This window comes from Stenella coeruleoalba (assembly GCF_951394435.1).
Source record: "Stenella coeruleoalba genome assembly, chromosome: 15".
NCBI classification, from domain to species: domain Eukaryota; kingdom Metazoa; phylum Chordata; class Mammalia; order Artiodactyla; family Delphinidae; genus Stenella; species Stenella coeruleoalba.
The window spans coordinates 42,788,812-42,804,011 of record NC_137161.1 but is presented as its reverse complement, the minus strand read 5'-3'; the positions used below and the strand labels follow the sequence as shown (position 1 = coordinate 42,804,011).

The window sequence follows — 15,200 nt, the reverse complement described above, 5'->3', positions numbered from 1 at the left end:
ATGTGATGAACATAATGTTTAAGTGGATACTGTCTTTTTATACTTTTTGTCAGGCGGTAGTTTCCTTTTTATACAAATATTGGTTGCCAGAAGCTTTGAATACAAAATCTGTGCAGCTGTACATATTTGACCACTTTCTTTTTTTGGAACCCCGTGTGCCTGGAGTTGGGAAAGGGATCCCCAGCTCTGTTCTGTTAAGTATTCCATCTTATCAAAGAGGTATTTCATCATTTATGTATGACAGTAGGTGCCACTCAATAAATATTTTATAAGTGATAGATATTTTTGTCTGAAATTACTTTTTCACTCGAACAATGATTTAAACTCCCGTTTTTAGTTTTATGAGGTGACACTTTTATAATATCATATAGTGAATGCAGCTTGAATGTCATAGAGCTTTAGGGCGGCATTAATCATAAATTTATATGCCCCCATTCCCAATCCTGAGAGACTTTTTCTTAATTCAGATTTTACCCATTCTATGTATGGAAGTGTGTGTGTGTGTGTGTGTGTGTGTGTGTGAGAGTTTGTGTGTGTGTGTTGGGGATGGGTGGGGACAAGTAATGCTTTTGACCTAATGGCTCTGAAGTTATGAATTTCAAATGATTTTCTAAGTCTATGAGATTTATTTTAAGGAAGGAAGAAAAAGTGCTTTTCAATGGGTTAAAAAAAAAAAAAAAAGAATATCAAACTAAACTGGGATGTAGTCCAAAACAGTTTCTGTAGTTTGAGTGGGAGCTATTAGAGTTTAAAATACTGCCTCCCCCTGCCCCCTTTTGGTTTATTGTCCACTTTTATGCAGAAAGAAAATACATATGTCTCTGGACTTAGGAGAAACAGTCCCTCTCCTTTTCACATGGATCTGGAAGCCTGGAGCAGTCCATGGCCAGGAGCCACCTACCGTGTGTGCAGCGCGGTCACAGTTCAGAGCTAGCAGGCCTTGTTTCATGAGATGGGGCTGTATGAGTAAATTCTCCAGTGTAATATATATCTTTAAAAAGAAAAATCACAGACTTTCCACTTCTGCTTGAGCTCTGTGGGCAAGAGGAAAAGCACGAATTCTACCGATGTCGGAGAGGCAGGAGTCGGGGTTGGTTTAGTTAGAGCGCTCATTTTAGCCAGGATTTGCAAGGGCCTCGGTGCGGCGTATCAGGATGAACGAGGTCTCCGGCCTCCAAGCCTGAGGTTCTGGGCCCCGGAGAGGAAGCCCGTCTGATAAGAGAAGTAATTGAAGAACAGTGCTACGCTTCATTTCCTTTTCTTGAAGTTAAGTTATGCATTGGTCATTTTCTCTGCGTATCTATTTAATGGTTGTTAAATTAAATTGCTTTCCCTCAAGTGGTGATTTTTATTTATTTATTTTTTAAACCATCTTTTTTCCTTGCTCCGCTCCATTGCCCTCTGGCCCGACTCCAACTCCGCGTGTGTGCAGTGGAGGCCCCAGTGTCTGCCGAGGTGAAGGCTGGGGACTTCTCTCTCTCCCCCAGCCCTTTCCCAGAACCTCCCAGGGTCCCCTTGTCTGCAAGGTTGTGAGGTTCTGAATTCTTCAGCTAGAGAATGTAGACTGTTGTAACATTTAAATGATACAGAATCCATTTATTTGATCCAGGAATATGAAGAGTTCCACTTTTGTTTCGGGCAGCTCTGGGCTTTGGAGTCCAGAGCTGTGCTGTGCTCAGTGTGTCCCGTCGCAGGAGTGGGTGAGGAAGAGGTTCGCTCGGAGCATCCCTGACCTGGAGCCCCCGTTGGCAGCGCGGGGCTGTCTCCTCTGCTGCTTCCATCAGCCTGTGGTCACAGAGCACAGTGTCCTGCTCTTGGATGGGCCCCAGTCTCCACTCAGCACAGCCCAACCTCAAGGCTGGAGTTTTCACCTTCACTCTTCTGGGGTTTGTCTGTTTTCCACCTGGGAATTGCCTCAAAGCCTGGATTTTGAGGGGTTTTTTTTGCCTTAGGGCAGATGGGCCTGATGGTGAAGGGCCTCTCAGTCTTTTCCTTGTGAGATTGCTCTTGACCTTCCTTCCTGCATCTCTCTGAACTCGGAGTATCTACCCACTCATTCATTCACTTGACAGATATTAATTGAGGAGCTCCTCTGTGCCAGGCACGAAATAAGGCACCGGGTTACATTCTAGTCAGGAGACAAGTGATAAACTTGTATATAACATGTCACAGAGTGATAATTGCTAAGAGAGAAACAAATCAGGACAAGAGAGGTTGGTGGCTGCTCTCTTGTGTGGGGTGATGGGGAGGGTGGCTTCTGCGCAGGGGAAATGAGGGCCGAGTTATGTATGAATTGAAGGCAGTTCTTCTCAACTGGGGCACACTTTGTTCCCCAGGGGACACTTGTCGGTGTCTGGAGGCATCTTTGGTTGTCACAACCTCGGAGGAGGGATGTGTGTTACTGGCATCTGGTGGGTAGAGGCCAGGGATGCTCTAAATGTCCTCCAGTGCCCAGGGCAGCCCCCCCACAGTGGAGAATCATCTGCCCCAAAATGTTAGTGGTGCCGAGGTTGGGAAGCCCCGCTCTAGGGGAAGAGAAGGAGTAGACGGGAACAGAGGAAGCAGCAATGACCAAAGCCCTGAGGTGAGGGCCGGCTGGCAAGTTTGAGGAACAGCAAGGAGCTGGGGTTCCGGGAGAGGAGTGGGCGGGGGGCAAGCGGCAGGAGGTCAGCAAGGGGTGAGGGCACTTGGAGCTTTGTAGACCCTTGCAGAGACTTTGGGTTTTACTCAGAGAAGAGGAGGCCGTGTAATTGACCCGAGAAAAGGAGTGGCCTGCCCTGCCGTCCGTCTGGCTGCCGGGGAGAGCGTGGGCTCTGGCTGAGGCACGAGTGGGTGTGGCCAGGGTTACTGAGGCCATCCCAGTGAGGGTGATGATACTTGGGGCCAGGCAGCAGTGTGGTGCAGTGGTGTGTCGTCAGATTGGGGGCCTATTTTGAAGGTGGAGTCAACATCGAGTGCCTTAGGGTTTAGAGAAAGGAGCAAAGGACAGCCTGATGTTTGGTCCAGGCAACTGTAAGGAAGATTGGTGTTTACCGAGAAGGGCTAGTGTGCAGGTTTAGGAGGCAAGGGGGCATCAGGGCTGGTCTTTCAGGGTGTTAAGTGTGAGCCGCCTGCTTGGTAGCCCCACAGGTATGCTGAGGCAGGCAGGTTTCTATACACGAGGATGGAGTTTTAAGGGCGAGGTCTGCCTGGAGATTTGAGAGTTGTCGGCATACAGTCAAGCCCTCCGTATCCGCGGGTTCCACATCCACAGATTCAACCGACCACCGGTCACAAATATTCAGAGAAAAAAATTTCAGATAGTTCTCAAAAGCAAAACTTGAATTTGCCATGCTCCAGCAAATATTTACATAGCATTTTCACTATGTTTGCAACTATTTACACAGCATTTATGTTGTATTAGGTATTATAAGTAATCTAGAGATGATTGAAAATATAGGGGAGGATGTGCGTAGGATATATGCAAATGATGTCCTTTTATATAAGGGACTTGAGCATCCTTGGGTTTTGGTATCCTTGGGGGTCCTGGAACCAATCCCCCATGGATACCCAGGGACAACTGTGTAGATTGCAGGTAAAGTCAGGAGTCAGGATGAGATCATCAAGGGAGTGGTGACTGTAGACACTAGAGTCCCTGGGATGAAAGACTCCATGGAAGTGGGTTCAAGAGAGAGCCGGAGGGGGGAAACTAGAGGACCGCAAGTAGGGAACTCTTTGGAGGTGGTTTTCTCTAAAGGGGCACAGAGAAATTGGTGGCAGCTGGAGGGAGATGCAGGGCCAAGGGAGGTGGTGGTGGTGGTGGTTGATGGGAGCTCTGTAGCAGATTTGTGTGTAGGTGGGAATGATCAGTGGATAGAAGGTGATGCAGGGCACAGCGGGTCAGTTATCTCTGGTGCACAGTAGTGAATGCACAGGAAAGGGTTGCTTTCAGGTCCATGTGCAGTTTGACCCTAGTGGCTGGAAAGAAGAACCAACAAGTCAGGAGACTTCTAGGTATTAAGTGAAATAAAGGTTCTGAAGAGGGAGAAAGATTGCTTTCTGGTTTAGTGGTCCTAGAACCTTTCCTAAAGAAGGCAGGGTTTGAGCTTAGCTTCATATATATGTGTGTGTGCATGTGTGTATTCATATATACACATATATGTATGTATATATATGAATCTGTATCAGGCAATAAATTTATTTCATTTTATGAGCTTTTTGTATGTTCCAAGCTCACTTTGCCCACCATGTGCCACGATTTCAACACGAAGCTTACAATCCATTTTTCTTGCAGCTTTCTTGGTGAGAAATAAAACATTGTTCATTTTCGCACTCTAAAGAGAACCTAATACGAAGTTTTCTTTCCTCAAAGTAACCTTTTCCTTTTCTTTCCCTCGTAATTTCAGGAACAAACCCTGGCCCTGAGGAAAGAAGGAATTGGGGTCGTTCTGGATTCCGAGCTGCCCCATTTAATTGGCATTGATGACGACCTTCTGAGCACTGGCATCATCTTATATCATTTGAAGGTAGAAACTGCTTTCCTGGAACATTCTCATCTTGGTTGCAGCTTTCCCTGTGGACACTCGCAAGGTTTAGTGCGATACTCCGTGTCCACGAACGCAGCTACGACCCTGAAGAATATACAACAAATCCTTGAGTCCTTTGGGGATTCTCAGAAGTTCATTGGGATTCGGTGGTATTAGAAATTTCTGTTTTATGTAGTCCTAAAGCTAAATGAAGATCCGTTCACTTTGCCCTCTAATTTGTAGACTCAGCAAGAGGGAGGTAGGGAACAAAAAGGCAGACAGACTGAGGAAGAAAAGTTACCAGCACCCGAACTGGGATTTGTTGTATATACAGTTTCCTGGTCCCTTGTGTTAATTATAAAGTTGTGTCTCTTGCCTACATCGTTGGGCCTGGTCCCGAGCAGGGTATCCCTGTCAAGACAGCAGAATTTCCACATCAGTATCAGTGGTGGCCTCTGTAACCTTGACCTTAGTATCTTCTGTCTGATCCATGACTTCAAATGAGAATGGTGTTACGCTTGTGCTTTGAGGGCTCCCCTAAACCATATATATATATACACACACACATATATATATTTATTTATTTATTTTTCCTTTTGTATCTGGTTTATTTCACTTAGCATAATGTTTAGCCATGCTGTAACATGTATCAGTACTTCATTCCTTTTTATGGTTGGATAATATTCCAGTGTATGTACCACACTTTATTTGTCCGTGGATGAATATTTGGGGTGTTTCCACTTTTTGGGTATTATGAATAATGCTGCTATACACATCAGCACACAAGTATCTGTTTGAATGCTTGTTTTGAATTCCTTTAGATATATCCTAAGCCATATCTTTAGGTACAAAGAAACCCCTGGCCACTAGAGGAGAGACTTGTCAGAAGGGATTGGGAACATCAGTGAGATTGCTGTCACAGGCCGGTTATTGATGGCAAAACAGGAGCCCAACCCTTGTCGAGCCCTGAGCCTCAGGAGTCCTGGCCTTTTTCGGACACCACGGGCTGTTGTTACAGAGCCTCAGTGAACTCCAGTCGCACTGAGGCTGTGGCCTGCCCGGGACAGAGCTTGCCCACCCGTCACCAGTTTGCTTGGGCTTCAATGGAAGAGGAAGAAACAGATCATTCCTCATGTTCTTATTAATAAATTTTGCTTGACTTTTCTCCCTAGGAAGGTCAGACATATGTTGGTAGAGAAGATGCTTCAACAGAACAAGATATTGGTGAGGATCATTGTCCATTTCCTCTTCGCAATGATTTTTTTTTTTTTGGCTGTGTTGGGCCTTCGTTGCTGTGTGCGGGCTTCGTCTAGTTGCGGCGAGCGGGGGCTACTTTTTGTTGTGGTGCGCGGGCTCAGTAGTTGTGGCTTGTGGGCTCTAGAGCGCAGCCTCAGTAATTGTGGTGCACGGGCTTAGTTGCTCTGCGACATGTGGGGTCTTCCAGGCCCAGGGCTCTTACCCGTGTCCCCTGCATTGGCAGGCGGAGTCTTAACAACTGCACCACCAGAGAAGTCCTCCAATAACTTTTTAAAAATCATTTAATAAATTTCTTTGGAATGACTGACATTGAAGTAATTATAAAAAAGAAAATGTTTCAAATACAATATTGATCAGTATGTGTATTTCTGTAATTTTGAACTCAGGTCAAATGACTAACACAGAACAGTTAGTTAGCGAATAAAATGGGACTGTGAATCCTTTCCCCCACCCTGCATGCCTTCTATCCTCAGTCACGCCTTTCAAGGGTGCTGTTAGTTAAATCCCTTTACTCTTGTCACAGTGGAAATACAGATAAAAGATATAAGACCCTTTGATGAGAAATCCTTCCCAGTTGACACTTAACCTGTGCAAGGATGAGGACAGAAAGTAGGACACACACGTACACAGCATCCACACACACACAGACTTCTGGCTTTCCCCAAAGTCTTTGTGAGGTACCCAGGTGAGGTCTTGCCAGGCTTTATATTGTAGCATAACTTAGGGAATGCATGTGGCGGTGGTAGAGTGTGTGTGCATGTGTGCATGTGTGTGTGGCAAGGTGGGGATTGGCAGGGGAAGAATTATATCTTCTCAGCTGGTTTTAGAATTGCTGGCGATGAGCTTGCTTTCATGCCAAGTGTAAGCTATTAATCAAGCCAAAGCTCCCATTTCCTATGTGTATTTACTATTTATAGTGAATCTGGGAGAGCCGGAAACCAGTTCCTGGAAGTCCTTGGATTCAGCTGATTTTGGGTGAAACTAGGTGTCAGGCCTCTTCCTCTCACCATTACACTATCAATACATGTGACCTTTGGGTTTGTTATAAATGCGGTAAGGGCTAAGAACACGTTTCCTGTGAACAGAAAAGTCCAGTAGTGCAGTTCTGAGGAGAGTAGTGGGAGCCGTTGGCTTGTGCTTCCGAGAAGCTGGCCAAGAACTGGGCCTGAAATCACGTAGGTTTGTGTGACAGGCATTCATGTCCATGCCTGGCCACTCGTCACACACGAGCAGCTCAGGGTGGTCGGATGGGAGTCGGTAGCCCTGAGCAGCCACGTGCTCTGAGAGATCTGTGGAGGTCAGGTTCTCTCAGAATCGGCACAGGCTGTGGCTGGGTCATCTCAGGACTTCTGCAGACTTCCTCGGGCCTCCTAAGATCCATGCCCTGTCGTGTTCACCTTTTACCTTTGGTACGTGCTCCTGGAACGCAGTGTCGGTAAGTGTGGAGGTCACAGGAAATCCTTGAACCATGGGGCCCTTTTTGTCTCTTCCATTTTACTGTGACCTTTGGGTAACTGGAGGAGGAAGGTTATTTAGACTGAAGCAGGAGTGACTTAGTGGTATTCAGTTAAGACAAGTTACTCAACTGTTTTCTCCCCGAAGATGAAATAAAGGAACATGCCAGAACTTACTCCCTTATACAGGGGATGTCCAGACCCACCGAGTAGCACTCAGGGGATGGGTCTGTCAGTTGATGCCAGGAACTGCTGAAGTTCAGTTTTCTCACTACACATAAATGTTCACCTCACAGTTTTGTATGGAAAAGAAAGAATATGAGAAAATAAATGAAGGTTGGGAATCATTGCACTAGCTACCAAAGGAAATCTTTTCTTCCTCTGTTTTCCCATCTTAGTTCTTCACGGCCTCGACTTGGAGAGTGAGCATTGCATCTTTGAAAATGTCGGGGGGACGGTGACACTGATTCCCCTGAGCGGGTCCCAGTGCTCTGTGAACGGTGTTCAGATCATGGAGGCCACGCATCTCAATCAAGGTATTGGCTTTTGGTTCTGAGTTCTTTGTATGTGTTGTTTCTAGAAAACAGGTTGGTTAGGTAATGGGGGAACACGTGCATCTTAGAATTAATTACACTTTAGGTGTAAGAAGGATGAAGACTGTTTGCTTCATTAGGCTGTTTTCTCTTTTGCTGGAGAACTTCTTTTTCTTTTTTTTTAATTAATTAATTAATTTTTTATTTTTGGCTGCATTGGGTCTCTGTTGCTGTGCGCGGGCTTCTCTCTAGTTGCGGCGAGCGGGGGCTACTCTTCGTTGCGATGCGCGGGCTTCTTATTGCGGTGGCTTCTCTTGTTACGGAGCACGGGCTCTAGGTGCACGGGCTTCAGTGGTTGTGGCTGGCGGGCTCTAGAGCGCAGGCTCAGTAGTTGTGGTGCACGAGCTTAGTTGCTCTGTGGCATGTGGGATCTTCCTGGACCAGGGCTCAAACTGTTGACCCCTGCATTGGCAGGCGGCTTCTTCTTTTTTTTTTTTTTTTTTCGGTACGCGGGCCTCTCACTGTTGTGGCCTCTCGCGTTGCGGAGCACGGGCTCCGGACGCACAGGCTCAGCGGCCATGGCTCACAGGCCTAGGCGCTCCGCGGCATGCGGGATCTTCCTGGACCGGGGCACAAACCCGTGTCGCCTGCATCGGCAGGTGGACTCTCAACCACTGCGCCACCAGGGAAGCCCCGGCAGGTGGATTCTTAACCACTGCACCACCAGGGAAGCCCTGGAGAACTTCTTTATAAAATGCCTGTTGTCTTGTTGAATTAAACATCTATATATTGACTTAAAAGTTGCTGCTGTTACGGAAATAAGACTTTAAAGGAATTTGTGAAGTTCAAAATGTGCTCTTCAAACGCAAAACCTTAACACAGTAGCTTCTTTTAATAATTTTATTACTTTGTTTACATTCTTTTTATGAATAGTTATACATACAGGATCTGGTATCATGTCTTTTTTTCTTTTGAAATAATTTCAGTATTATGGAATATTTGCAAGAACTTAAAACTATTTATTTATTTATTTATTTATGGCTGTATTGGGTCTTTGTTGATGCCGGCGTGGGCTTTCTCTACTCTTCGTCGTGGTGTGTGGGCTTCTCATTGCGGTGGCTTCTCTTGTTGTGGACCACGGGCCTTAGAGTGCATGGGCTCCAGTAGTTGTGGCACGCAGGCCCAGTAGTTGTGGCTTGTGGGTTCTAGAGCATGGGTTCAGTAGTTGTGGCGCATGGGCTTAGTTGCTCCATGGCATGTGGGATCTACCTGGACCAGGGCTCGAACCCGTGTCCCTTGCATTGGCAGGCAGATTCTTAACCACTGAGCCATGGGAAGCCCAAGAACTTCTTTTTTTCTTTTTTCTTTTTTTTATACAGCAGGTTCTTACTAGTCATCTATTTTATACATATTAGTATATATATTGTCAATCCCAATCTCCCAGTTCATCCCACCACCACCACCCTCCCCCCTACTTTTCCCCCTTGGTGTCCATACGTTTGTTCTCTACATCTGTGTCTCTATTTCTCCCTTGCAAACCAGTTCATCTGTACCATTTTTCTAGATTCCACATATATGCGTTAGTGTATTGTATTTGTTTTTCTCTTTCTGACTTACTTCACTCTGTATGACAGTCTCTAGGTGCATCCACGTGTCTACAAATGACCCAATTTTGTTCCTTTTTATGGCTGAGTAATATTCCATAGTATATAGGTACCACATCTTCTTTATCCATTCATCTGTTGATGGACATTTAGGTTGCTTCCATGAGCTGGCTATTGTAAATAGTGCTGCAATGAACATTGGGGGCATGTGTTTTTTTTTTTTTTTTTAATATCTTTATTGGAGTATAATTGCTTTACATTGTTGTGTTAGTTTCTGCTGTACAAAAAACAAAGTGAATCAGCTATATGCATACATATATCCTCATATACCCTGCCTCTTGCATCTCCCTCCTACCCTCCCTGTCCCACCCCTCTAGGTTGTCACAAAGCATTGAGCTGATCTCCCTGTGCTATGTGGCTGCTTCCCACTAGCTATCTATTTTACCTTTGGTAGTGTATATATGTCTATGCCACTTTGTCACTTTATCCCAGCTTACCTTTCCCCCTCCCCATATCCTCAAGTCCATTCTCTAGTAGGTCTATGTCTTTATTCCCGTCTTGCCTCTAGTTTCTTCATAACCATTTTTTTTTTTGTAGACTCCATATATATGTGTTAGCATACGGTATTTGTTTTTCTCTTTCTGACTTACTTTACTCTGTATGACAGACTCTAAGTCCATCCACCTCACTACAAATTACTCAGTTTCATTTCATTTTATGGCTGAGTAATATCCCATTGTATATATGTGCCACATCTTCTTTATCCATTCATCTGTCGATGGACACTTAGGTTGCTTCCATGTCCTGGCTATTGTAAATAGAGCTGCAGTACACATTGTGGTTCATGTCTCTTTTTGTATTGTGGTCTTCTCAGAGTATATGCCCAGTAGTGGGATTGCTGGGTCGTATGCTAGTTCTCTTTTTAGTTTTCTAAGGAACCTCCATAGTGTTCTCCATAGTGGTTGTATCAATTTACATTCCCAGCAACAGTGCAAGAGGGTTCCCTTTTCTCCACACCCTCTCCAGCATTTATTGTTTGTAGATTTTTTGATGATGGCCATTCTGACTGGTATGAGGTGATACCTCATTGTAGTTTTGATTTGCATTTGTCTAACGATTAGTGATGTTGAGCAGCTTTTCATGTGCCTCTTGGCCATCTGTATGTCTTCTTTCGAGAAATGTCTATTTAGGTCTTCTGCCCATTTTTTGATTGGGTTGTTTGTTTTTTTAATATTGAGCTTTGTGAGCTGTTTATATATTTTGGAGATGAATCCTTTGTCCATTGATTCGTTTGCAAATATTTTCTCCTATTCTGAGGGTTGCCTTTTCATCTTGTTTATGGTTTCCTTTGCTGTGCAAAAGCTTTTAAGTTTCATTAGGTCCTATTTGTTTATTTTTGTTTTCATTCCTCTAGGAGGTGCGTCAGAAAACATCTTGCTGCGATTTATGTCAAAGAATGTGCTTCCTATGTTTTCCTGTAAGAGTTTTATGGTGTCTGGTCTTACATTTAGGTCTTTAATCCATTTTGAGTTTATTTTTGTGTGTGGTGTTAGAGAGTGTTCTAATTTCTTCTTTTTTTTTTTTTGTGGTATGCGGGCCTCTCACTGTTGTTACCTCTCCCGTTGCGGAGCACAGGCTCCGGACGCTCAGGCTCAGTGGCCGTGGCTCAAGGGCCCAGCCGCTCCGCAGCATGTGGGATCCTCCCGGACCGGGGCACAAACCTGCATCCCCTGCATCGGCAGGCAGACTCTCAACCACTGCGCCACCAGGGAAGCCCAATTTCATTCTTTTACATGTAGCTGTCCAGTTTTCCCAGCGCCACTTATTGAAGAGGCTGTCTTTTCTCCATTGTATATCCTTGCCTCCTTTGTCATAGATTAGTTCACCATATGTGTGTGGGCTTATCTTCGGGCTTTCCCTCCTGTTCCATTGATCTATATTTCTGTTTTTGTGTCAGTACCATATTGTCTTGATTACTGTAGCTTTGTAGTATAGTCTCAAGTCAGGGAGTCTGATCCTCCAGCTCTGTTTTTTTCCCTCAAAATTGCTTTGGCTATTCGGGGTCTTTTGTGTCTCTGTACAAATTTTAAGACTTTTTGTTGTGGTTCCATAAAAAATGCCATTGGTAATTTGATAGAGATTGCATTGAATCTGTAGATTGCTTTGGGTAGTATAGTCATTTTCACAGTATTGATTCTTCCAATCCAAGAGCATGGTATATCTCTCCATCTGTTTGTGTCATCTTTGATTTCTTTCATCAGTGTCTTATAGTTTTCTGAGTACAGGTCTTTTACCTCCTTAGGTAGGTTTATTCCTAGGTATTTTATTCTTTTTGTTGCAGTGGTGAATGGGATTTTTCCCTAATTTCTCTTTCTTATCTTTCGTTGTTAGTGTATAGGAATACAAGAGATTTCTGTGCATTTTGTATCCTGCAACTTTACCAAATTTATTGATTAGCTCTAGTAGTTTTCTGGTGATATCTTTAGGATACTCTATGTATAGTATCACGTCATCTGCAAACAGTGACAGTCTTACTTCTTCCTTTCTAATATGTTTTCCTTTTATTTCTTTTACTTCTCTGATTGCCGTGGCTAGGACTTCCAAAACTGTGTTGAATAAGAGTGGCGAGAGTTGAACATCCCTGTGTTGTTCCTGATCTTAGAGGAAATGCTTTCAGTTTTTCACCACTGAGAATGATGTTTGCTGTGGGTTTGTCATATATGGCCTTTATTATGTTGAGGTAGGTTCCCTCTGTGCCCACTTTTTGGAGAGTTTTTATCATAAATGGGTGTCAAATTTTGTCAAAAGCTTTCCTGCATCTATTGAGATGATCATATGTCTCTTATTCTTCAGTTAGTTAATATGGTGTATCTCACTGATTGATTTGCATATATTGAAGAATCCTTGCATTGCTGGGAAAAATACCACTTGATCATGGTGTATGATCCTTTTAATGTATTGCTGTATTCTGTTTGCTAGTAGTTTGTTGAGGATTTTTGCATCTGTATTCATCACTGATATTGGTCTGTTATTTTGTTTTTTTGTAGTATCTTTGTCTGGTTTTGGTATCAGGGTGATGTTGGCCTGCCTTGTAGAATATGTTTGGGAGTGTTCCTTCCTCTGCAGTTTTTTGGAAGAGTTTGAGAAGGATGGGTGTTAGCTCTTCTCTAATTGTTTGATAGAATGCACCTGTGAAGCCATCTGGTCCTGGACTTTTGTTTGTTGGAAGATTTTTAATCACAGTTTCAGTTTCATTATTTGTGATTGGTCTGTTCATATTTTCTGTTTCTTCCTGGTTCCATCTTGGAAGGTTGTACCTTCCTAAGAATTTGTCCATTTCTTCCAGGTTGTCCATTTTATTGGAATAGAGTTGCTTGTAGTAGCCTCTTATGATGCTTTGTATTTCTTCAGTGTCCGTTGTAACTTCTCCTTTCTTATTTCTACTTTTATTAATTTGAGTCCTCTCCCTCTTTTTCTTGAGTCTGGCTAATGGTTTATCAATTTTGTTTATCTTCTCAAAGAACCAGCTTTTAGTTTTATTGATCTTTGCTGTTGTTTTCTTTGTTTCTGTTTCATTTATTTCTGCCCTGATCTTTATGATTTGTTTCCTTCTACTAATTGTGGGTTTTGTTTGTTCTTCTCCAGTGCCTTTAGGTGTAAAGTTAGTTGTTTGAGATTTTTCTTGTTTCTTAAGGTAGGATTGTATTACTATACAATTCCATCTTAAAACTGTTTCTCGGGCTTCCCTGGTGGCGCAGTGGTTGAGAGTCCACCTGCCAATGTAGGGGACACGGGTTCGTGCCCCGGTCTGGGAAGATCCCACATGCCGTGGAGCGGCTAGGCCCGTGTGCCATGGCCACTGAGCCTGCACGTCTGGAGCCTGTGCTCCACAACGGGAGAGGCCACAACAGTGAGAGGCCCGCGTACCGCAAAAAAAAAAAAAAAAAAATGCAAATTGCCAAGCCGCATCCTTGACCCGCCAAATCAGAAAATCTGGGGGTGGGCCCAGCAATCTAGTTTTGGGGTTTTTTTTAATAAAATAAATCCTGCAGGTGATTCTGATGCACCTGTATCAGAACATGTCAGTATGAGGACCAAGGCTAACCACAAATTCTTGCCCCAGACTTTGGCGCAGGAGACAACCATTTGTCAGTTTCTTTAAACCCCTTTCATCTCCTGTTTGAATCATTACATCTAATTTTCATGATCTCTCACTCCTTTTTAAATTTCATTTTTAGCTCGACATCCCCATAGGGTGACTTTACAGTGTGTCTTGGTGTGGATATCTTGGAGTTTACCTGTTTGGTGTTAATGGGCTTCTTGAATCTGTACGTTTCTATCTTTCTCCAGATTTGAGAAGTTCTTAGCCATTATTTGTTTAAAAATTGTTTTTCTGCACTATACTCGTTCATCTCTCTTTCTGGGACTCTGGTTACATGAATGTTTAATATTATAGTATTGTCCCACAGATCCCTGAGGCTCTAATTACTTATTTTTACCTTTCTGTAAACTTTTTTCCTCTTCGCTTTTCAGATGAGATCATTTCAACTGATCTGTTGTTTTCTTTTCTCTGTCATCTCCATTCTGCTATTGAGCCCATCCAATGAGTTTTTAAAATTTTGATTACTGTGTTTTTCAGTTGTAATATTTGATTCTTTTTTGTATACTTTATTTCTTTGTTGAAACTTCTTATTTTTCAAGAGTGTTCACCCATGTTTGACCTCTTTTTTGTTTTTGTTTTTTTTTAGGGCCCATCATTTTTATTTCTAAGTCATCTGATATAGAAAACTAAAAGTTTTTTATTATGGAAAATTTCAAACACATACAAAATACAGAATATTATAATTAACCTCCATGTGCCCATCACCCAATTTCAATAATTATTAACATTTTTTGCTTATCTTTTTTCATCTAGGCATTCTCCCCTGATCCTACCCTACCCCCTCACACACATTTTTCAGGGCATCCTATAGGATAAATTGTTTGAACAATTTTATAATAGCTGATTCAAAGTCTTTATCAAATAAGTACAACATCTCTGTGATCTCAGCATTAACATCTGTTGTTTGTGTTTTGCTATGCAAGTTGAGATTTTTTTTCCAGTTCTTTATATGCTGAGTAATATTGAATTGCATTTTGGACATATCTATATTATATTGTAAGACTCAGGGTCTTGTTTCAGTTCCATGGGAAATGTTGATTTTTGCCTCTTTGTTTTAGCAGGCAGTTGACCTGGTCGGATTTAGACCATAAGTGAGAATCAGTCTGTGGGTCGTGATTCCAGTTCCAAGGCCCATTCAGTTTTCCAAGCCTTTGTGGTGCTATTCCAGTCTGTCCTATGTGTGTGCCATCCACCGGCCAGCCTGGGAGCTGAGACGTGTTCTGGCTCTTGGTTTAACTCTGAAATTCTCCGTGTGCTGCTGGGGGTCAGCTCCATGTGTGCACCGTTGGGGGTGGCCCAGGAATTCATACACAATTCCATGAGGTTGCCTTCCTGAACTTCTCCCTCTACACCATCTCTCAAGTACTTTCTGTTTCCTTGGGTCTTTCCTTTTCTGCCCTCCAGCTAGACGTCTTTATACTTTATTTATAAAGTATATAAATATATATAGCTTTATTTATACCACTCTTTCATGTTCTTCCTGTGCTTGTGCCCATGTCCGGGCCGAGCAGTGAGAGGACAGAGGGGAGAACAATAAAACAACTGGTATCTGCCCTACCCTCCTGGGTCCACAGCTTCTGGGATTGGAGAGAGACTTTCCCCTGCCTCCCAGATTTAGGCATCTGTGGACCCCCTGCTGCCGCCACTATTGCTGCTAGGGGACCCTCTCCCTCCTCCTGGAACCA

General features: G+C 43.5%; 1 protein-coding gene across 4 annotated transcripts in view; it reads left to right on the top strand.

Moving 5' to 3' along the window:
* The window catches only part of LOC307198911 (kinesin-like protein KIF16B), a 280,798-nt gene that overhangs the window by 126,635 nt on the left and 138,963 nt on the right, over positions 1-15,200 (top strand). For all 4 annotated transcript variants that reach the window (XM_079946236.1, XM_079946235.1, XM_079946238.1 and 1 more), the window contains 3 exons: positions 4,386-4,505; positions 5,678-5,729; positions 7,615-7,752. In XM_079946236.1, coding sequence (XP_079802362.1) covers positions 4,386-4,505; positions 5,678-5,729; positions 7,615-7,752 — 310 coding nt within the window. The remainder of the gene's footprint in view (positions 1-4,385; positions 4,506-5,677; positions 5,730-7,614; positions 7,753-15,200) is intronic.